Below are 23589 nucleotides of genomic sequence, written 5' to 3' on the forward strand. Positions count from 1 at the left end.
CTTAAAAATTGAGTTCTCACTCACGTGTAGTTTACATGAAGCCATCCAGTTAACTTTTAACAAAACCAGCCAGCGCTTTAACTCGTGATGGACGTTTATTCAAGTGGGATTTATTTGCATTTTAGAAGTACATTCACTAATTTATGTAGTAAAATAATTCATATAAAATCAAAGTTAAGAAAAATAGAATATATTTTCATGGTCACAGTGAGTATAATCTGACCTATTGCGGAGGAATAAGATGGCTTTGAAAGTGCTTCATAACTAAAAAGACATGATGGCGACGTGCGATGCATGCTCATAACGTAACATGCATTCAATACAGGCATCGGGACGAGAAACAAACCTGGAATGGGAAGCTGTGTTTATGTCACTGGTGATCAGGTCCTGGTTTGTGGAAAAACATCCGTCTCATCGATGGAACCTGTTGCGGTGATGTTGACATCCAGGCAGTCATGCAGTATTTGAACCCTTAGTAAAGGTTTCCATGCCCCATTCAAGGAGTTACACTTACTGTACATATTTTACATGGAAGCTAGTTAATCAAGTGGTAATAGATACAGTGTAATAGGACTGCGAAGGAAGTTGCATCTAGATCGACCTTACATGTGGTCCATGTGACTAATGTGAGCTCCTACAGTACAGGTGTGTTGCTGTCTCTCAGTGTTGCCTGAACATTTGTACATTGCTTTCTGTTCATATTATTACATCGGTACAGGTGAACAGTTATTAACTCTTCGAGCCAGCATTTTCTAAGTCAGTAGATTGTCTTGATTCTCCTTTCTCTGACTCATTGGAGGGTAACTCCTCCACGTTTGTGTTTAAGTCAGCTCTGTTGGGAGTGTTTGCAGGCTGCGCCACTGTTTGTGTCCCATTCACACACACCACAGTCCCCTCTGATTTGCTAAAACTGAACAGCTTCCCAGGACTGAATGTCCTGTTGGGGGACTGTGACCTGTCCTGGCCACTAGGGGGAACCGAGGAGGTCACCGTCGACCCTGGAGTTGCTCCGACTGCCACCGCTGGCTCTTTTTTCACCTCGGGTGACTTCAGAAACTTCAGGAATCCAGGGAGCTTTGCCTCGCCTCCTGTCGGGGACTGTGCCGGTGAGCGTGAGGTGCCGGAGGAGAACTTCCCCTGGAGAGGGATGATCTGCTTCAGCTTCATCACATTGTTGTTTCCCAGCAGAGAGCTAGGTCTCTTGGGTTTGTCCCCTGGCTTGCCGCCCGGTGCTTTGTCATGGTGGTGCTGGTGCTGGGAGTCCGCCTTGTGGTAGTCGTTCTCCTGACGGGCCTCGGCCTGAAGCTCAGCCTGACGATGGAGCTCCTCCTCCTCACGGCGACGTCTGAGCTGCTGCTGGAAGTGCTGCTGGGCCTGCTGCTCATGCTTCTAAATGGGGAGGTGAGTTAAGATAAAGACATGGAGGAGGAGACAGAGAGAGTCACAGAAAGAAAGAGAGAGACGGCAAAGGACACAATAAAACAGAAGAGGGAAGAGAGAACTGGATGAGGACGAGTAATTAAAAGCAGGACTGCAATGTGAATAGTACATTTACCACTGTGGCTCAGAGACTTTTGACGCTGGTTACTTCTCATCCCTTTCCTACGCAGTGAAAACTGTGTTTGTCCTTATAAGTTATGTTGAATTTGAATTTTACTGATTAACTGAAGTGTACCTTAAAGGTTTGAGGAAAAAAAGGTGCAGTTGCTGCTGAAACCCATCCTTAAAAGGGTTTTTTGAACATTCCAATCCGTGTACCCTTCGTTCTTTGGTTTTTCCGTTTCAAAACCAAATTAAAATAACAGAAAAACAACTTTGTTTTTCTGTTATCTTGTTTTAAAACCAGAACGGAAAAACGGAAAAACAGAATAACACAAAATCACACATTTTGTAGCTGTTATTCTGTTTTAAAACAAAAACAGAATAACGTGAAAATTAAGTTTTTTGATTTTTACTATTTTGTTATTGTGATATTTGGAAAATTCGGATTTAGGAGCGGCAGCGCAGTAATTGTAATACATGTAATTCACACAGAAAGCTGCGCTGCCGCTCCTAAAGAGACGTGACGGTAGACGTCATGATGATGAGATCGGGGTGTTTCCCCTGCGGTTATTTATCAAAATATACACCTGCACCCGGCGTTTAAAGGGACGCTGCGGTTAAGTGAAACCCGGCTATTATTTGGTAATAAATGGTACATTTACACCCCGCTTTGTACGCCGGAGCACATCCGCGATTCATTTACAGCCTGGAGGCGGAGTGCTGTGTGTCTCCTCTATGCTCTGACTGGACTGCTGCACGAGGCTTCTGAGAGACTGACCGCCTGTGAGTGCTTTTGGACGGGGGGACGGACTCACGGCAGCACCCGCTGCTCGTTGAGCACAGTACCTGCAGAGTGATACGTGCTTCCAAGTCAGAGTCTCCAAACACCAAAAAAGTCTCCAATAACACCAGTAAAAGTCGCTAGATTTTTTGGTAGTCGCTTTTGACAAAAAAAGTCGCCAGAAGGATGATTTGTTTGTGTGTTATAATAGTCCCAACCACTTGCATTTCGACATGGGGGGAATTTTAGTGATTTTATTTAATTTTTTTTTTATAATCTTTTTTCCGATTTTTTATTTTTCATGGAGCACAACCTTCGCTGCAGAAGTAGCCTATGTTTCAGACGCCGATCTGGAAACGGCTGTGATTACTTCTATAAACAGGGTAGGCTATGTGTGTATGTAGCTTATAGGCATATACTGATAAAATATTGATTGACATTCTGCTCCGGAACATTAACTCGTCCGGTCCGCCCCCGTCTCAGGAGAGAAAGAAGGAGAGACGGAGCAGCTCCAACAATTTAAGTGCGCCCTTACTTTATGGCCATAAAGTCTGTAATAAGGGTGCACTTAAAATGTTGGAGCGGCTGGCTTGACTACGCGGAATTTTAACCAAATTCCACAACCTGTTGTAACCTACACACACGGAGCGGATCCAGTGGAAATTAGGGGTCACCCTCTCCAGGAGTGAAGTCCATATTAGGAAATGTGCGTCACGCACCGAAGGTGGACGTGATCTCTCTCATAATGAGCTGCCAATGAACACAATAGGTCTGTCTGAGCCTCTAAAACACCTTTTTATGTGATAGTCAGCATCAGAAGGAATCTAATAATGGACTAATGCAGTGGTTCTCAACCGGTGGGGCTGACACTCTCCCGGGGGGGCGCGAGTAGGCTACAGGATGGGAGGGAAAAAAAAAAAATTTCGGAAAAAAGATTAAAAAATAAAATCACGAAAATTCCCCCCATGTCGAAATGCAAGTGGTTGGACTATTATAACACACAAACAAATCATCCTTCTGGCGACTTTTTTGCCAAAAGCGACTACCGACAAATAGCGACTTTTACTGGTGTTATTGGAGACTTTTGTGGTGTTTGGAGACTCTGACTTGAAAGCACGTATCACTCTGCAGTTACTGTGCTCAACGAGCAGCGGGTGCTGCCGTGAGTCCCTCCCCCGTCCAAAAGCACTCACAGGCGGTCAGTCTCTCAGTAGCCTCGCGCAGCAGTCCAGCCTGCAGTCAGTGCAAATGAATCGCGGATGCGCATGGCCGCCGCCGCCGCTCCGGCGTACAGAGCGGGGTGTAAATACCATTTATTACCAAATAATAGCCGGGTTTCAATAAACCGCAGGGTCCCTTTAAACGCCGGGTGCAGGTGTATATTTTGATAAATAACCCCGAAACACCCCGATCTCATCATCATGACGTCTACCGTCACGTCTCTTTAGGAGCGGCAGCGCAGCTTTCTGTGTGAATTACATGAATTACAATTACTGCGCTGCCGCTCCTAAATCCGAATTTTCCAAATATCACTATAACAAAACAGTAAAAGTCAAAAAACTTAATTTTCACGTTATTCTGTTTTTGTTTTAATTTGGTTCTGAAACGGAAAAACCAAAGAACGAAGGGTACACGGATTCATTCACCCACTAAATGTGGCACTACATGTCCCCCTTCCATTACATTCATGTTACAACACTGCTGTTATTCAAATCACTGGCCCCTTAAGTGCTAACACTAGCTAAGGTTAAAGTTGCTAACACTAGCTAGCTAACATTAGGGCAGTACAGTATGCTGGGCTAATACTGCAGTATTAAGCCATTCTTTCATTTTTTTCCCGCAAACTGGCAACTATAAAGACTCTTGTTCACTGACAAGACACAGATACAACGTGATACCAACAGTGTTGTACCGTTGGCTGACAAATCTAGGTAGAAGCTCGGACCAACCCTCAGAATTCTTACACAGAGATAAAGAAAACAGTCATTTTGGACGTGACAGACATTGTAAAATTATTGATTCACATTAATCATAATATTTTTGAGAAGAGATCACTTTATGTTGCACCTTTCTACAACCTCTGTAATCGTCATTTTTTTCAATGATTTGTCTACATATTATCACCATGTTATGACCTTTAAGCACATTTTTGCTAATATTACCTAGAGACATCTACATTTCAGTAATAGTTTGATTGCAGGAATTTATTCTCAAACTTTGGATTTATACTTGTACTTAAGTATCTAAATAGTTCTATCCCCACTGATTACAAGGTTGAACTTTAGTCAGATCAGAGTTTTCATTAAGACTGACTGAGCTGTGGGCCGTGTGAGTTCACACAAACAAGCGGTTTGGGACTTGTTTGCACCAGAAATGCTGACTTTTGCTCATAGTTAAACTTTTCTGTCTCTTGAGAACACTTATCTGACACACCATCAAGACAAGTGCCACTGATGTGATACAAAACTACTCACGCAAACATAGTCAAACACATACAGTTATCTTGCTGTTCGGGTGCACTTGTGTACAATTTCGGACAACGCACACCAAGAGACCAAAGGACACAGAGGGATACAAGTATAGAAATATGTCCTAAAAGTGCAGCCAGCAGCAAGCCTCTCCTTGGCCGAAGGTCTTTCAAGCTATGATACAACCATACCTTGAAAGCTTCCCTTCGTCGGTACTCTAGCTTGGCCATTTCTTCTGCTACCCATCCAGGGATATCAGGGATGGCAACATGGATGATGTACTTTAGGAGGATTGCAAAGTGCTGTAAACCACCGAGACCACAAGAGGGACAGGCTCAACACACAGTTACATCAAGGCACAATTACATTCTGTTTTCTGCTGTGGGGTTTTGTGTTAATAGATGGGTTAAAAAACATTTTTTTTGAAGTTTTTTACAAAGTCACAAAACAATTAGCAGGCCATGCACACTTCCACTTCTTCTGTCAGATTAAAGGTCCCATATCATGCACATTTTCAGGTTTATACTTTTATTTTTACTTTAATGTTGAAAAAACACATTATCTACCCTGATGGCTCATTTGAAGCACATTTCTCTGTGGATTGAGTGTTTTCATACTTTCAAATTATTTACATGGTACCTATACCTGCCTAATAATCAAATCAAAAAGACATTTTAATCTCACTCGCTACAATATGGGACCTTTAAAAGGATATAAAACTACAGTCTCAAAAAGCTACAAAACCCTCCATGGACACAATTGAATTTTACCAAACACAGTACAGCACATACCTCCAGCAAGACAATGGAGATGATGGTCATCTCAGGACTCAACCAGGGGAACAGACGCTGGAGCTGCCCACACTGACCAATCAGGTAACAGTTAACAATAATGGCTATCAAGCCCATGGCCTCCATTGCAGTCTGATGTATAGAGAGAGAGAGAGAAACATAAAGGCCGATGTGATCACATGCCACCATGATGTGGCCTGGAGGATCCACTGACATTTTCCCAAAACCAAACGACTGACCTGCCATTGTCCGATGTTCTCCACTCTCTGTCCAAAGGGTCTCTGGAGGCCGGTACAGAGCTTCAGGGCATCGCTGCGGATCTCGATGATGTTGTTTATGAGAGCACACATGGCTGCCAGGGGAAACGCAGACGAGAAGAGCACCACGTAGCCAAACTGAATAAACATCTCCTGGTAGTCCTGAAGCGTATCCTGTCGAAGTCAGACCTCATAAATCAATATTAGTTTATTGTAGCTTTATAGTAGTGGTTATATTAACGATTTAGTCAAATTAGACCCACCTCGTACGTCTGCATACAGCTCTCAATCTCAGCCTGGGTCAGAGTGACAGTTTTGGGCTCTTCTGGTGGATCGATCCATGACTTCTTATCCTCCTTAGCCTCACCAACATTCTTTCTTCTTTGACAGAGAGAGTCAGATTCCTTTGGAGAGGAAGCCGTGTCATTCTCCTTGGTCGCCTGCTAAAGTAAACATTGGACTACAATACTTTTTGCTGTGACTGCTTAAATATCTTACATAGTTTAATCTGGATCTGATAGCGCACTACCTACTTGAATGAGATCAACCTCGAAAGACATGATACGATATAAACAAGTGGAACTGTATTGGATGGTTACAAGATAGAAAGAGGCCAAAACAACCACGCTAAAAAGTAGGATAATAAATCCTAGTATGAAACAGACCACATACTTGACCAAGCGATTCACAGTCACTGTCCTCATCACAGCTGTCAAAGATACTTGAAGGATCCATCCCGTCCTCTACCAGCGTGGGGCTGTCCTCAAGGGAGTTTTCGTACATTGTCTGCGCTTCCGTCCTGACATCCTGGTAGTCAACCTTCTCTGTGAAGCTGACTTTACGTTGCTTCAGAGCGCTGTCATTCATGTCCCACTCTTCCTCTGTCAGCCTGAATCCGGCTTTCAGATCCCCTCTTCTCCTTGGCTCTGGGTTACCGTTAGCAGTGTGACTGACAGGGATCCCCCTGGGACCCAGAAAAGAATAAGCCATTGAGGCTTGGGCCTTTCCCAGAGCCAGGCGGCCATACTTGAGTATGATGGCTTGGAGCAGCTCCAACAGCACCTTTGGGGTGAAGACGCCCAGCTTGTTTTGCTCATAGAGATATGGCTGCAGGACCTCTTTGATGTTCTGTAGGAACTGGCGGAAGATCAGCAGAGTGGCGAGCATCTGTGAGGAGCAGGACAACTTCTGTTACTGTGCTGAATGAACACATTCACACATTCATCAAGTGTTAAGCAAGCGTATGTGATTCAGTCTGACCGAAGGTACAAATACAGTTCACTGCCTGGCATGATCTCAGGACAGTTACAGCATCTGGCACACCGCAGGACATTAAAGGTGCAGTGTGTAGGGCTTAGTGGCATCTGGCAGTGAACACCCCTCGTCTCAACCTTCTCTACAGGGTTAGCTAACTAGCTTCCTTCAGTACCCACTGTATTAACTAAAATAACATATCATAAGGTAATGTAACTGTTTTTGGGGTTACAGGTTAGCTTACATTCATGACTGGCATTATGTATGATAGTATATTGCCCCTGTGTAGCTGGCTCTGGATGCTATCAGAGGTAAAGTCATGTTTCCAACTTTTGACTGGATAATTCAGCCAACGTTAACCCAGAGCTTTTTGCTTGACAAACAGATCGATTACGACTCATTTAAAATGTATTTTTCGCTTGTAATATTAAAAGTTAAATCTTGTTTGGAATTTCAAACGAGCATGTAAACTACTACAAACAGGGTTATGATAGAGTAAAATAACATTATGTTCTTACTTTATTCCTTATCACACGTATAATACTAAATAAACCAGCTCTACACTGGAATAACATGTCTTTATTGACTGTATTCTACATGGATCATCATAGATGAGGATGACTTTAGGCCCAAGGTTGCAGCTTTAGCCTCTTTCAGCCAAGTATCATTCATGTAGCCGGCAAGTGTGTATTTAAGATCAAGATTCTTGTTTTAAAACAAATCAGCTGGAAAAACATCAAAAGTCTGCCGGAGACAGTGTTTTCTATCAGTTAGCTTCATGCGAACCAAAACTGACGGTTGCTGGCTACTTCAAATTAGCAAGAATTTTGTATGGAAAAATGAACACCATCATTTTGAACTGCATATGTCCCATGTGAAAAAGCTGTAAGGCAGATAGATGTACAACAGTGACTAAGGAGTGTGGGGCTAAGCTTAGCTCTCAGGAGTTAATGTAGGGCCCTATGAAATCCGTTTTATTTTTTCCCAAATTCCGTTTTATTTTTTCCCAAATTACGTTTTTTCCGTTTTAATTTTTGGGAATTCCGTTTTTTTACCTTTTACTCTTATTATACTAGCAAAAACAGTGTGTTTTTAATGTAAATGACTAAAATGTACATAAATTAAATAGAAATTACCTTAAATTAATTGAGGTGACAAACATATTTCCTCAATACTGTACCGTACAGTGCAGTTAAGTGCATCAAAAACATTTTGACTTCATCATGTCTTCACACAGTAGTATATTTTGTGTTTTTATGGGTTTAATTTGGGTTTCATTGAATAAAAACCTGGTCAGCTCTCAGGCAGATCCAGAAAATGTTCGCATACCTAAATTGTTCTGAAAATTTAAGTTGCAAATATTTTTTAAAAATTAGCAAAGATAACCAGCTAAATGAGAAATTATACTCGTGACATTATGTCAATAACATACTAACCAGCTAGCAGTGAAAACACCAGCCCTCCCCCTGTCCTCTGAGCTCCCAGCCCAGGCAGAGTCAGCTAAGAGGGCTGTGGCTAACGGGGCTAACTAGCTAACAGCAGCTACTGTTAGCAGCAGTTAACAGTCACTCTGGTGATATGCCGATAATATGAATCGGACAGGTGGCTAACTCTCTCGCATTACACCTTCAATTTTGATTTCTCAGGTCTGCTTCTTTGCAAAACAACTGTTCACATGACACATACAAGTCGTTCGGGAACTGCTCGGCTCTGTACTGCGGGGTTAATGTCAAGTTTCGGAGTTTTTTCGCCGACGAAGACGGAGCTGTGGGCAGCCGCTTCGCCATGCTTACATTGTTTTGACGGGGGAGCTCAGTCTGTGGGGAGGGGGGCGGCGACAACTTGTTGTGCCACCAAGATTTGCTTCCCTCCGTGCATTTATCCCTAGACATACGTTCCTCTTCCACACGAAAACAGCATGTCAGTGAAATTATGGCAAATTCCGCGATATTCCGCGTTAAAAACTAGATTCCGTTTTAATTGGCCAATTCCGCGATTCCGTCCGCGATTCCGTGATCGCGGAAATCATAGGGCCCTATTAATGTATGGGATGCTGCCAACAGGTGCTGTTACCTCCTTCAGTCGCTCCATGTCCTTGAGGTAGAACCCAATGTAGAAAAGGCTAAGGTAAGAGTTGATGAATTCAAACTGTAATGCAACCACACAAAAAGGAAACATTACAGGAAGTCAAACAATTACTCAACCAAGATGAAATTTTCGTCTCAAACAGAAGAGTAGGAGGCATGACTTACAAAAACCATCTTGATGATGAGATTATTCTCATAGGCACTCTGAAGTCTGTAGTTCTCTGGAGAAAGAAAAAAAAGGATAAGCATTCTTAACTGTGCAGCTGAATGACAGTAAAAAGTTTTATTTTTGTTTTTTTTTATCTTTAACTGCATCACAGATCTCACAGTGAGAATGGACAGGACAGGAACATCACAGCTTAAAGGAGACATTATGCTTTTTTCGTTCCCCCCCCCCTTCAGTTTGTTACTTGAGCATGTAAAAGGTCTTGAAAGATAAAAAGGTCGAAGTCCGCACTAACGGAAGCTTCACTCTCCCATAGAAACCACTGTTCTTTAAACACCTTGTCAGTCATTCCACCTTTATGTATAGTTTGACACAAATTAGTTTCTCTGTTGTTGTTAGCTGTGTTAGCTCAGGTGTGCGTGAGCTGACCAGTCAGAGGAGACTGGGTATCTGGGAGGGGGGCCTTAAATAAGGAGCAGCTAAAACAGAGCATTTCAGACAGAGGGGGAATACGCTGCTGCAGAGAAAAACCAATGTGTTTTTTGAGCATAAAAGCATGCAATTATTCTAGTTGTAACCCTAAAAAAAAGAACCAAAAAATGAGTATGACATGTCTTCTTTAAAGCTTTTCATGTCAGAACCCAGGTCACACAAAAACATACACTCACGTACTAAGAATGTGCATTACAATCATGAGCAAACATGTTTGATTTTAGTTTGATTTCTTATTAACTAATTCCTCTATCATATTTCACAGAGGTAATAATTCACTAATGTGTCTCTTACCCATGTCATTCAACCAGTAAGCGATCTTCTTATAGACTTCATCACATACGGTTACAGTAACAGCCAGAAGTATCTTGGGAATGAATCTCGTGATACCAGGTAGCTCCTGAATCTCCATCACCACTTCCTGCAAAGTGCATTGAATGTGATAAATATTTAATCAGTCCTATTCATTCATAAGTCTCAAATCCCACAGCTATATTTAAAAAGGCTATTAAATTAATATGAGCTGGCAAGAGGTATGTTTGATGTGTTTTGTTTAACCTGTTGATGTTGATATCATTTACAGACTTAAGTGGAGCCATATAACACACTGTAATGTTGCTCTGTGCGTCTTGTTGTTGCTTAACTGTTGTATAATTAATGATGTTTACTGCAAGGCTGGATTTTAGCTTTTTTTTTTACATTATCAAGCCCATTTATCAGCCCCAGACTATATCAACTCCATTTCTGTCTTTCCATTAAACTTGCATGCTGTGTAATCTGTTCCGACCTGCAGTTCCAGGCAGAGGAGCATAGCGAGGAAGACAAAACAGAGACAGAGGAGGCAGATGGGCAGGCTGACCAGCCATCTGAACAGAGCTCTCTTCCAGGGTGGGTAGTAGAACTCCTCACAGCCTGTCACGGGACTGCAGCGCTTCACTCCCTGCAGAGACAGCAGAGGAAGAAAAAACAGTCAGGGAGGGTAGTAGAAACAGTTTATTGTCTCATGATTGCAATCATCTTAACTGGAAAATGGATGGTAACAAATTTGTGTGCAAGATGTGCTCCATAATAACTGATTTCTTGCCTGATTGCATTTCTTTTTATGTTCACAGCAATTAAAGCTTAGACAAGAAATTTTTACTTCAATCAAAGCTGCTCCGGTTTTACAATGTTCTGTCTTGTTCATACCAAGAATTCAGAGAATATGTATAAAAGCATGATCATTTTATTATCTCACATTATGATCAATAACCATGTTGTTGTGGCCAGAAGTACCTCCTCAAAAGGATTACCGCCCAACGTGGGGCTCGAACCCACGACCCTGAGATTAAGAGTCTCATGCTCTACCGACTGAGCTAGCCGGGCATGTTAGCATAGCACCCCATGTGTCTTTTCAAAGGGGCCACCCACCCACCCACCCCCCCTCCCCAGAACTCTCTATTCATACCACAAAACAGGAAACGTGTGGTGGCGGGAGGGAGGCTGCCTTCCCCCATCTCCTCTCAGAGCACATGGTGTGTGAAGACACCCTCCTCTTGTAAACATGATCACATTTCCTGGTATAGTGTGTGCAGATTCTCTAGTGTTGCACAAGTGCTTGCTGATAAAACTCAACAACTTAACTGGAGGAGAAAGTAAGTGGTGCACTGAAATGAAAGAATTTGCTGTGGGTGATGTCACTGCTGATGCATGAAGCTTTTTGAGAAGTGTAGAGGGCTTTTCAAAAGTGACATGAATGTTTGGGAGTCAAAGAAAAACTGCTAACGCACTGCTGCATGTCTGAGCTTCTGTAACCATACTCACCCTAAACTGTGGCCTGGGCTCCTCCAAGGACTCAGCGGGGGTGTCCAGTGTGCCCCACTTGTAGGCCAGCTCCGCCTCTCGCCTCTTCCAGCGCTCCAGAAACAATGTTGCCCACACAACATTGAAGAGGGCAAAAACCACACAGCAGATATCCTGACTGGTCTATGAGAGAGTCAAAAGATACTTACATAAGCTGTGAAAATGTGATTATGCACTTTTGTGTGGGTACTGTGTGCTGCTTCAACTTAGTGCAAACTTCTTGCTTTTACAAAGCAGGCAAGGGATCTAATATAAAACATCAAAGGACAGACAGCAAAATAGAAAAGCCTCAGTAAAATCCTGATGTTCCTGTCATCAAAATTAAAATAATATGTAGACGAACAAATCCTCATCTGCACACATGTATTGTGACAGTTAAACAGTGGTGATCAGTAATATTATTATAAGCAGACGAGGTTTCAAGTACCTGGTCAGCCTCTGCGAGTATCCAGAGCAGAAAGCCGATGACAGCAGGGTAAAGCATGGAGTTAGTGTAGAAACCAAGCCAGGCAAAATACATGCCGATCTTTACCCCAAAGTAGTCACAGATATCATCTGCAAGATGGGAAAAAGTGTAAACAGCTAATATTAGGAAGAGGAAGCATCATGTTTCAATTACAGTGACAACAAATAAATAAATATGATTTATGGTATTAATGAATGTGACTTGGCCTGCTGTTTACTGTCCTGTCAAATGTTCCTCAAAATAAAATGAGGATATTCTCCTACCCAGAGGCTGCCTTTCACACACAGCCTGGACCCAAGATGTCATCAGCTGGTTGAGGATCCTCTGCTCATGGAGGGGAAACATCTGATGGATAACTCCCCGAGCCACCAACTCTGGAACTGTAGGAGACACATGAAACATGAAACGCACACATTGCATCTAAGGTGACATGTGGTCCATGTTTGACAGATCAGATTAATGTAATGTTCATGTGCAGTGCTTCAAATGTCAAATGAAATCCACGGCACAAAGTAGAGATGCTATTTAGATAAGGAAGAGGAAAAGAAAAAGATACATGCACTAAAAAGAGTCCAAATGTAAAAAAATAACAGCATACTGATCGGCTGTCCCTCCAGGAAGTGAATGTTGTGAAGCACCTCCCCCTGTTTGGCTCGCAGATTGTCCAGCCAGTATTTTATGATGCTCTGACGCTCCTAAAAAAGATCACAGTTAGAGGGAGAGGAAAAGATTAATCATAATAATTGTTTAAGTGTATTTTTATCCCTAAAATATAACTGCAAATAACAGTAACAGAATCTTTTAAGGATGTCTCCGACTCTGGCCTTGGGGAGTACTACTGCATATGTGAAAAAAACTAGTATAAAGCATTTTGTGTCTCCAGATGAAGCTGCGTTTTATGTGATAAATTGCCTCTAGTGATGTCTCTCAGTGAATAAGTTACATTGTGGGGAATGTAGGTGCAATTTAAAAGCAAATTATCAAAAGCTATACAGCAGAACCAGAGATATTGCCTCTTCATACCACCTATTCTTTTTCTTTGTCCAAACCTGGCGCCTGCATTACCTGAGTGCTAGTTGAGTGATATCACTGGAGGCAGTTTATCAGATTACATGCAGCTTCCTCTGGAGCCACACATCTTTATACTATCTTTTTAACATTTGCAAAAGTTGGCAGAGTTACCCTTTAATAACACATCCAAAGTTGTATCAACAACCTTGACATGCGGCTCACATGTTTTCACCTCTAACCTGTGAGGTGAAGAAGCAGAGCTCGCTCTCTATGTTCTCATAGATGTTGTCCTCGTCACAGGAGAAGCGCCGCATCCCGCCACCAAACTGCGGTTTGACAGCCTTGTGCATGCCCATCTGCTCTGCCCCACGCAGTAAGCTGAGGGTCAGGAGAGAGAGGGGGAAAATGAGCAGCAGGATTAAAAACCTGCGTGTCGAGGCTGGACTGATTGCAGATGCTTGATGGATTAAGTAGAGAGGTTAAGTACACCACAAACTGTAACACTCACACAGCTGTCACTCATAACTGTCACTGTGGTTTCTAAAGTCTGAATATGCTTACGTGTGCTTAAATGAAAAGGTCCACATTTTGGGAGATAACACATAACATCCCATAAGAACACAACACGTTTGAGTAAAGAAACAAATTTGAACTAGCGAGCCAGGCCTTCTTCCTCCAGCTGCCTGCTAACAAAGTCCTCCATTAAGGCACACCCAAGATGACTGTTCCAGTACATCAAGCTGGCGAACTACAGTAAAGCCCTTTTTACACAGTCACTCTGCATTATCGCTGCAAAGAAGGCTCGCCTTTACGTCGCCTCTGTTTGTTCAAACCGAACCAAGCAGCGCTGTCTTAAAGCGCTCTAGTGTGTCATGACGATGACATCTGTGTGCTTTTTTTAAACGTGTCTCCACCTGTTAATATAAACATGTATCTGCTGACTGTTTATAATCATATGGATGCTGATTGATTGAGATCCTGACCCATCATGCAAAGTTCAATTTTTTGCTCTAAATTACATTGTTACACAATTGGCATCAGTAAATAGAGGACCCCATCTGACTGTCACTCATGAGAAGGGATGCTGTTTTATGGGAGAAAGTTTACTGAAGTCTCGGTCAGAAGGGCTGACAGTGAATTTTTCTCAATACAAGTTGCTAGAGACAGTAAATAGGACAACACAATGGTGGAGGGCACCAAAGACATAGTGAGTCAAAGGTTTTTGCTCTGAATTGCGTCACATAATCAACACCATTCAACTGCAGGAGCCGCCTGGCTCTGCTGCAGGGGACAGGCGCTGTTTTTTCAGGCAGAAATGTGATGAAGAGTCAGTAGGACACAACTTGCTACCACATTACAGTTGTTTTGTTGTCTAACGTTGTTATGTGGCTTGAAATGTGGATATTTCTCTTTTATTTGACGAGTGAAGGATCTATTCAGCTGTCTCGACTGTGAACACTATCAGACAGACACACCCCTGATCGACACCGCCAGCTTCTCCATTCACACAGACACCGTCTTGCCTCTGCTACAGCTTTGTTACTACCTCTGGTGGGTGATCAGGGGTGGATCAAAACTGTCCCCCTTCTCCGTCCCTGTATCTTTCACACGGACGATGAGGCAGAGTAGGGCAGTGTGAATGGGGCTTAAGATGGAGGCCTCTAGGAATATCTTTGTTGTGCTTGCTCTTTTCTGAGTGCATGCCGCAGTATTTTGCCCGTATGAACACCCTGGCAATATGTCCATAGATAGAAGTTGAACAGTACTGTGTGTAGGACTGATTTAATGAAACACAAATAAGACAAAGGCGATAATAAACAAACATCTTGGATTTTGAGGTAGGTGTGATTGTGGTTTACCATGGGAAATCTGATGTCAGGGGGCGTCCAAGTTGAAATTTATGAGTAGTAAATTGGAAATTTGACTTTATGCTAAGCTAAGCTAAGCTAAGCTAAGCTAAGCTAAGCTAAGCGATTCCTGCCTCTAATTTCATGGTTCAATGGAGAAACATGAGAGTGATCTCAACTTTCCCATCTAACTCCAGGCAAGAAAGTGAATAAGCTTATCTCCTCAAATGTTAAATGATTCCTTTAACTTGCCAAACTTTTCAGCAGGCTCAAAATAAGACACATCCATAACAACAAATAAATAAATACATAGAAAACAAATGTATTCACGTTCCGTGAAGCCTTTGTTCATACACATGCAGGCATACATACATGTGAACACACACATGCTTATGTTCGTTTCCCCTGATTGACATAATGGATAGACTCTTCCTTGATTTTCAGATATTAGCTTCTTTTGCTAAATCTAGTAGAGATTAACGACTATAAGCTCAGGTAATAAGTGAAATCATCTGACGTGGTTCGATAAAATGTAAAAACTGGGTTTAAGACCGGTGGCATTGTCTCTCTGCTCCCAAAAAATCAAATTGTGATTGTCTTGAAAGATATTAAGATAATTAATATCGTCTCTACCAAATCAGCACATTGCCTTATGAATGTAGAATCTCTGTTGCACCAAAATGCTTCATTTCAAGATGTTTGCTGTGGCACATTTGACCTTAATCATCTATTGCAATTTAGATATTGCACTTGGCCATATTGAAATTTTTATAATAATTCAATCAATTGTTCAGCCCTGGTAATAAAAAGGTCAAATGTTACCAGTAGGAATAATATTTCTATAACCATGTCCAACTGATATTCTAACCTGCCTCACATCAAGTACAAGCTCTCATTGTTGGAAAAGTACAGAGCTGGCAAAATGTCCTCACTCAGAACTGTTCAAACAAAGACAGAAGCAGCCCACACATGCGTGCACAAACAGAAAGAGCAAAGTGTGAATTTCGGAGTCTTACTTCTCGAACGTTGTCGTGATGAAGAAGGCGTGTGTCTGGGTGTGCTTATGCTGTCGAACCTGAATGCTGACTTGTGGGATTCCAACACGGATCTGATTCAGGAGCCACAGCAGAGTGTGGTCATCGATTGTATCTGGATGGAGAATTGACAGTTTGACCACATGTCATACAGACAACCAACAGTTTCTTTGTCTACATTCACTTTAATTCCCCACACATCCGCAGGCATGTTTGCCAAAGGCAGGAAATGATGATTTTATAGCTGCATAAAGAGGCCGGACCAGGCTCAACATTCACCATCCTGACAGAACGGCCGAGAGGCAGTGGAGCGTTGATGGCTGTAAAAGGTCAATTTAATTAAATCCCTGTCTACATGCAGTATATCACAAACATTATTCCATAGGTTGAGGGGATGGGCATTAACCCAGACCGATTTCAGTGGTTTCAGCCCACTATGTGCAGCATATAGTGTCTCAATTCCTCTACGCATGTTCACTTTGTACGAATATACCCATGAGACTATTTTATATCTAAAATAAATTGGAAATTATTGATACTTTGGATCCTGCCAGATGTATGTCAGTGATTTACTGTGTTTACATGTCCAGAATATTAGTTTAAAGTGATCCGTTTACTGCAAGAGGCCTGGAAATCATCACACACGGTTCGTTTTACAACACTAACTAACAAAGCTTTACAGTAGAACTGCAGGATTCAGTGGTTATAACATTTAAATTATTAAACTTGTGGCAGACTTACTTGATGATCGACACATCTGACGATTACCAATTACAGTTTAATGAATTCAATTTGAGCTGAACATTGCTCCACTTCTGTTCTATATAGAGTCATTAAATGCAGCAAGGTTATCTGAATTAAGATTCTGGCAGCATCACCATATTGACCTTTCAGGTTGTACAAAATATTACAATTGCAGGCTTGACTTAAAATGTGACATTTAAATTTTACTTCCTCCACAATGTGGTCTTACTCAATTTCTTTTTCTTTTTTTATGGTTTTACTCAGGCTACAACTGTGGAAAGGTCATACAGTTTATGCTGTTTAGTTTCAGTTTTGTAAATTCTTACTATTCATCATAATAAACAGGCTGTGTCCAAAATCACTCGCTACCCACTATAAATTGCACTTAACACAGAGTTTGCCATTTTGTAGTGCTGTGTGACTGTATAGTGGGAAACATTATACCCTACAGAGTTGACGCAAAGTATCCCACAAAAAATTGTGAAAAGTAGTGTACAGCCAACGGTCACTAACCACGCTTTATATACCAACACGCTGGAGGTGAAAAAATGGCCCAAGTGCTGTCCAAAAGTGTTTTTCATTTTTCAATGAGCTCACTCTATAGTCCTGTAGATGCAGTATGTAGTGAGCAGTGAATGAGTGGGTGATTTCTGACACTGCCATCGACTCCTTGATTTAGTTTACAGATGACAGATGACAAGAAAAAGATACATTAAAATATTCTCGCTTAAAATATAATGTGCAGTTACAACACTGTAAACAAGTTAAACAGTCTTAAATGATCACTGTTGTGCATGTGAGATGTAAGCACTGAAAGTAGTTGACCTGGCATTTGTAATGCAAGACATCAAAGTAGTTAAAGTCTTTGCTGTAATGGAAGAGGAAAGTAGTTCAGCAGGAAATGATGAAAGCCATCGAAATTTCAGTTCAAGCTGAACCAACAAAGATAGTTTCGGTGTGCACTGTGGACAGCTGAAGTCTCAGTTGGTTTAATGTCACATAAACTCGTTTAACAGACTAATAAAATAGCACTTCCCCCAAAATCCCAAGAGCTTTGTACTCAGAACAGCCACAAGGAAGAGAAATGGAAGGAAGTTGTTTATGTGTATTTTCATGTTCAATGTCATCTGCCACATTGTGTAAGTATGTTTGTTTGGTTGTGCATTTGAATGTTGGTAAAAAAAACATGTTTTTGATGGCTGGAGTCCATGTTGATGCTCACATTACTTCTATTTTATGAGCAGTTATCCATTTGTCTTGATAATCCATTTTATACACTGCTACATATGTGAGAAAGTATAAAGCCTTTTGTGACTTCACTGGAAACTGCATGTTATCCGACACATTTCTAGTTCTTCTAGTGATGTCACTCAGTAGCTAAGATGCATTGTGGGCAATGTAGGCGCTAGGTTTTGAAAAGCAGTCCAGCATTGCAGTCCTACAACACTGTTGGACTCACTATGGATGTTGAAAAACAAATGATCAAAATCGATACTGAACCGGAGATATCACATTTTCTTTATTCAACACACTCCTTCTCTTTTGAAAACCCTGTGCCTACATTACCCACAATGCAATTTAGCATCTGCTTGACATCACTGTAGGCAATTTATGAGATTACATGAAGCTTCCTGTCCGAAACAACAAAAGGCTTTATAATTCTTTTTCACATAGTAATCCCCAAAACCTGTAAACACACTTCAGAGTGTAAAGTTGGTGGAGTTACCCTTCAAATATTTTCTAAAATGTGCACGCAACATGATATGTTGAGTACACTGATTGTGGGTATGAATGTAATCCGTCTGAATCGAACTGCAAAGTTAGTTTGATAAAATGCTTCCAGTTCCCATTTTCATACCAACCACTGCAGCTTCCTTACAAAACACTGCTGACAGGGCTGGTCTGTGGATACAGGTACGGTAAATGGATGAGATCTAATTGTCCCCAGAGACCGCTTCAAGTCCTGAGTGGCTGGCTGCCCACCAAAGACATTTAACGTGGGTGCGCTAGTCTCCCCACAGTGAGGCATTCATCTCAGGACGGACAGGGAGGACAGGTTGGAGCTTACCGTACCTGGGAATGTCATCAGGATATCACAGTTTTCGGTGGGCACCATCTTGAGCCAGGACTTCCGAGACATAATGTAGTGTCTGGCCTGCAGAAGGCGCTTCCCAAACAATTTATCTAAAAGGAAAACAGTGGCAGCAGGGTGAGAAGGAGTCAAACTGTGGTTAATAAGGTTTAAAGTGAATGAGAATGAGGGCTCGACAGAGAGTGTGAGAGAGCAGGCAGATGGTGATATTTTGTCATCAGAGTGATCAAGGACACAGATGACAGGTTAGATATTAGTCTGTCCCTATAACTCATCACTGACGATATTCTCCACCATATTCTTTGTCCTTCCTATTCTCTGCTCCGTCATGGAGACTTGAGGGAAAAACATGAAAATGCTTGAAACTATTGTTCAGCCAGCGTGAAGGTTGACTGTGCTGCTCTGGTCATGTGACTTTGAGCAAATACTATGAGCTCTAAACAAACAGATTATCTGTGAACTGGCTGGTGTGTTACAAGCCAGCAGCAGACTAGCTTTTCAAGTCTGACTCTACAACTGTTAAATGTAGACAAAGCAACAGGCCGTCCTACTTACATCATCTCAATGCAGTGTTTGCTCTGAAGTCATCAAGCTTTTTCTTTTTTCACACGTTGGTCTCACATTAAAGTCACACTCTCTGTCTCACACAGGCACAACAGTGACTGAGCAATCTCTTTATTGTTCACTGAATCATACCGTGACACTCTCAGGACGTGTCTCTGATCAGGATCTCGCATCCTGCAGCATAAGTGCATTATCACACCATCGACTTATCCCTCTTATTGAGAGCCTTTAGTGCTGATGTCGTCTCTCTGCTACAGTTGTGTTAATAACGGATATGCCAACGTAGTGACTGCGATAATTTATATACTGCTACTATAACACCAGACCAATCATGTTTCTTGTGCAGTAGAGCAGCACTGTGTGTAAGCCAAAGTTTGTGCCAAATGATGCAATACGAGCCGAGTCACTGACACCGTACGCTCTTTCTCTTTGTCTTACTGTGCTGTCTGTTTCTGAATACTTTAGAGCGATCGTCTATGATCTTCGCTGACGTCATCGCTCATTAAGGCCACATGACCCGGAGATGTATCTGACATGCAAATCTCTCTGTCAGGCAGCAGCGATTTATCCACTCTACTGCTGCATTACCATGTATGATGAGAAGACTTAATGTCCATCTGCAGTAGTGAGGCCGCGGAACTACAGTATACTCTATATTAGACATCTTTAAATTCTTTGTTTGGTTGTCTTTCACAGCTGTGATAAGCGCTACATACAGGGCAGCCATCTCTGAAGCTTCAAACATGGCCTAGGCAATAAATTGGTATCCTACCACTGGAATTGTGTTAAGGGGTTTGAAAGTATCATCATTAGTTGTGATTCATTCAGACAAAGACTCAGAAATTGACCACTGAAATGCAGTCCAACATGGAGAATAGGGGTGGGATCGTACATCGTATCTCTTTCTCTTCCGATACGATTATCAGCAATTATCCAACTATTTACAATTTTATCAAAACATGCAAGTGCTCTCAACAGATTCACCTGTCAATTTCACTTAGCACAGTCACAACTTAATAACATAGGTATATCCTTCTTTTAGACATTTTGACTGCACACCTGACTGTTCTACCTACTGGAAGTTCTGCCCTTTGCCAGCATATGGTGATTTTACATTGGACTAATGGTGCCAATGTTAAAGGTATATGTAAAGGGTAATTTATTTGCCATATTACAACACCTGGGTTGTAAATTACAAATAAGATTGAGTCCCTTTATACAGCAACAGTAAAGGATGAATTTGTGGATTCTAACAGCCTGAGGAAAGAAGCTGCTCTGTGGTCTGGTGTTTCGGATACTTCTGTATCTTTTGCCAGACTGTAACTGGGGTAGGTGTTGTCTTTTAGTATGTTTGAGCTCTACAAAGCAGCTTCTTTCGTCAGGCTGTGAGACATGGACATGTTGTAGTTATGTTGTAATCAGATTTCTATCCATTTTTTCATGTCAATTCATGTCAAATTTTGTGAAACTGAAACCAATTAGTTTGAATACATTATTCCTGCATTTTGCATTTTAGGGGTGTTACGTATTCTTCAGTTAGACAGATACCTCATGTGTCATTACGTGATTGTCTGCAGAGTATCGATTGTCATAGAATTGCTGTATCCTGCTAATGTCGTAACAGTATCATATCATGAGTTATTTTGCGATTCTCACTCTTTATGGTAAACATCGGTTATATGTCTTGAGTTATAATTTCTATAACTAAACATAACAATAAATACTGATAGTGGATTTAGATAGGCTGAGATATTGATATTGAAACATACTGATTTTCACATGTGTATATTCTAATAATAATCAACATGACAGTAAGAGATATGAGTTTTGACATGTCAAACACATCTATGTATTGTGTTGCAGAGACATTTATATGCTCACCAGCAAGTTCAAGTGTCAGTACTGTGGTCAGCTAACAGGACCGCCAGCTGCACGGTTAACTGAGCTAACTAGGTAACAACAGTACCAGCAGTATGCGGTTACACTGATGATTTGCTGCCCACCATTTATGCAAAGACTGAACTCAACAGGTGGGCAATACGTACATACTGCACCTTTAAAGGCTACAGTATATCAACCTTCAGGGTTTAAAGTTCAGTATATTTTGGGTCCGTATCACCTGTCCCGATCCATCCAAATCATTTTATACAATAGATTAAAATAAGTTGGCGTGAAGTCAAGATTGAAACCAAAGCAATTACTGCAGTAACATTGTTCAGGCTGAGATTGTTCATCTTATGTAATCAGATCTAGATGACAAGACCTCTGCTGAGTCTCTTCTTTGTAAGGGATGCTGAATGGGCATAAAAAAATCAACTATTCAGGGGCCCAAGAGAAGACCGTGGACAATAAGGGCACCCAATGAAGTAACAAAAACCCAAATATTCACTGTTACTTAGTTAACCTCAGACGGCAGACATTTGCTTACTCACCACTGAAATATTTTCCCAGTAAAAAAAATCTTCAAGACTTCAACACCTGAGCCTGTAACTCAATCTATAGTCTCCTGTGAGTGTAGTGTGGCACAGCAGCCCGCACAGGACATCACGCACCTCCACTGCACATGACTCCTGCATGCACCTGTGGACCACTGACGTCTGACTCTTCACGGGCCTGTCTCCGCCGGAATGCGCCACTATGTAGCGGGAGAAGGGAAGGCAGATGACTGACCCCCTCAGTCCCCTGTGAGTCATTCACTGGAGTGAAGTCTATCATGCATCTGTGACTGCAGCATATTGTCTGTGCACTGTAGCATCATTTATCCCCATCTTTTCTTCTTTTTTTTTGGTGTGCATATGATCTGATCTCCACCACACGCATGTTTACCGTTTTTCTCGACACTCACCGAGCACTGCGGACGGCGATAAGGAGGACGTTTGCTGCTGCTGCTGGTGTTGGTTGTTGGTCCTGTCCTGCTGATCGCTCGGCACCGTCCTCTCCATCCTCTCTCCTGCCCCGTCGCTATCGTCGACGTCTGCGGTGCTGCTGCTGCTGCTACTGTTTACAGTAGCGTCGGTATCAGCTGCTCCACTGGCCGCCGCTTGCATGGTGGTGTGCACAAGTACTCCTGGTGGGGATGGGGCTGGCAGACCGCACTGCACGGAGGACTATTCAGCTTTTTAATGCATGGCCGTGGCATGTAAAGGGAAAACCCCTAGTGTATCTGATAGATGAGGAGGAGGTGGAATAGGAGGAGTAAGAGGAGGAGGAGGAACATGATCATGGCATCTACACGTTACGCGCACCAGTCGTGACTGGGTGGTGACGACAGAGTTTAGGGAAACACCGCGCGCGCTGCAGGTCTACAAACAATGTCATATGTGTCATGGCTGCACATGCAGAGCTGCAGGTGGTTCAATCGAACATCCGATCGATTATACGTATCAGGATTAATCTGTCATTGATGTACTTCATAATCCACAATGACTTTCACACACAGTCTTTTCTATTATCAAAAGGTATGTCCTTGTAAGACAACCAATCCTGAGGCGACATGGACAGAGCCTGTAGGTGCAGAACTTATGTCACTAAAACTGATATTTTAGGGGACAATATGTAAGAATTGGCCACGTGTCAAAATCATACTCAAAACGAATAAAGGGCAGCATATCACCAGCCTGTGAGTGAACTGTAGCTGCTGGGGAGGGAACGCAGTCCCGGTTTGACATAGATGGATTCCTTAAATTTTGCCCTTTAAATGTACATTTTAGAATGATTTATATAAGTCAATCTACAAAATTGTAGGCACCCATTTCTTTTTTACCATCTCTTTGAGGGCTATTAAACTAAAAGCCGATATAGCTACATCCATTATTTGCTTAAAGACTGGAAACAGGAAAAAACTGCAACCCTAGCCCTGTACAGTGGTGACCTGTCAGACCAGCACCTGTAAAGCTCAAAATTAGCATGTTATATTTGTTTCTTTGCCTTTTCTGTACAAAAACAGGATTGTAAAACTCCAGGAAGTCACCATGCTGCTATAAATTGTTCCTTATAACCCCCCATAAATTTTTGGTTTCACACTGAACATACTTTTCTATATAGATTAAACATTTACAGAGATAAAACTTGCCCATTTCCCCATTTCAGGTCTTTGTGTTAAGCGAAGCTAACCAGGTATTGATCTCTTCTTCAAACTATCAGCAAGAAGT

At 42.0% G+C, this 23589-nt stretch overlaps 1 protein-coding gene and 1 non-coding gene across 5 annotated transcripts; both read right to left on the bottom strand.

Annotated features, from left to right (window-relative positions):
- Positions 1-76: 76 nt before the first annotated feature.
- Positions 77-22709, bottom strand: LOC115572973 (anoctamin-8-like). 4 transcript variants are annotated; one of them, XM_030403516.1, is made up of 18 exons: positions 22284-22709; positions 18856-18966; positions 16021-16153; positions 13397-13535; positions 12745-12841; positions 12410-12526; positions 12108-12235; positions 11642-11803; positions 10626-10778; positions 10133-10259; positions 9346-9401; positions 9167-9241; positions 6512-7006; positions 6103-6279; positions 5822-6013; positions 5583-5714; positions 4983-5093; positions 77-1389 (listed from the first exon to the last, which is right to left on the bottom strand). In XM_030403516.1, the coding sequence occupies exons 1-18, from the start codon at positions 22483-22485 to the stop codon at positions 730-732; spliced, it is 3267 nt and encodes a 1088-aa protein (XP_030259376.1). In that variant the 5' UTR covers positions 22486-22709; the 3' UTR covers positions 77-729. The 4 variants fall into 4 exon arrangements, with proteins under 4 accessions (XP_030259376.1, XP_030259377.1, XP_030259375.1 ...); XM_030403517.1 differs by having other exon boundaries at positions 77-1386; positions 6103-6282; XM_030403515.1 differs by having other exon boundaries at positions 6103-6282.
- On the bottom strand, positions 11131-11203 carry trnak-cuu (transfer RNA lysine (anticodon CUU)). The gene has a single exon. It is a non-coding gene; the product is annotated as a tRNA-Lys (tRNA).
- Positions 22710-23589: the final 880 nt, after the last annotated feature.

The sequence above is a fragment of the Sparus aurata genome, chromosome 21 (assembly GCF_900880675.1).
Source record: "Sparus aurata chromosome 21, fSpaAur1.1, whole genome shotgun sequence".
Lineage (NCBI taxonomy): Eukaryota > Metazoa > Chordata > Actinopteri > Spariformes > Sparidae > Sparus > Sparus aurata.

What these genes read in the sequence shown, in the direction of transcription:
- LOC115572973 (XM_030403515.1), bottom strand. Translation starts at nt 22,485, where the DNA reads ATGCAAGCGGCGGCCAGTGGAGCAGCTGATACCGACGCTACTGTAAAC. An exon ending in TCTGCTTCTTCACCTCACAG is followed by an intron (nt 12,842 to 13,396) that starts GTTAGAGGTGAA and finishes GATCTTTTTTAG; the next exon opens with GAGCGTCAGAGCATCATAAA. An exon ending in CCTGGAGGGACAGCCGATCA is followed by an intron (nt 12,527 to 12,744) that starts GTATGCTGTTAT and finishes TGTCTCCTACAG; the next exon opens with TTCCAGAGTTGGTGGCTCGG.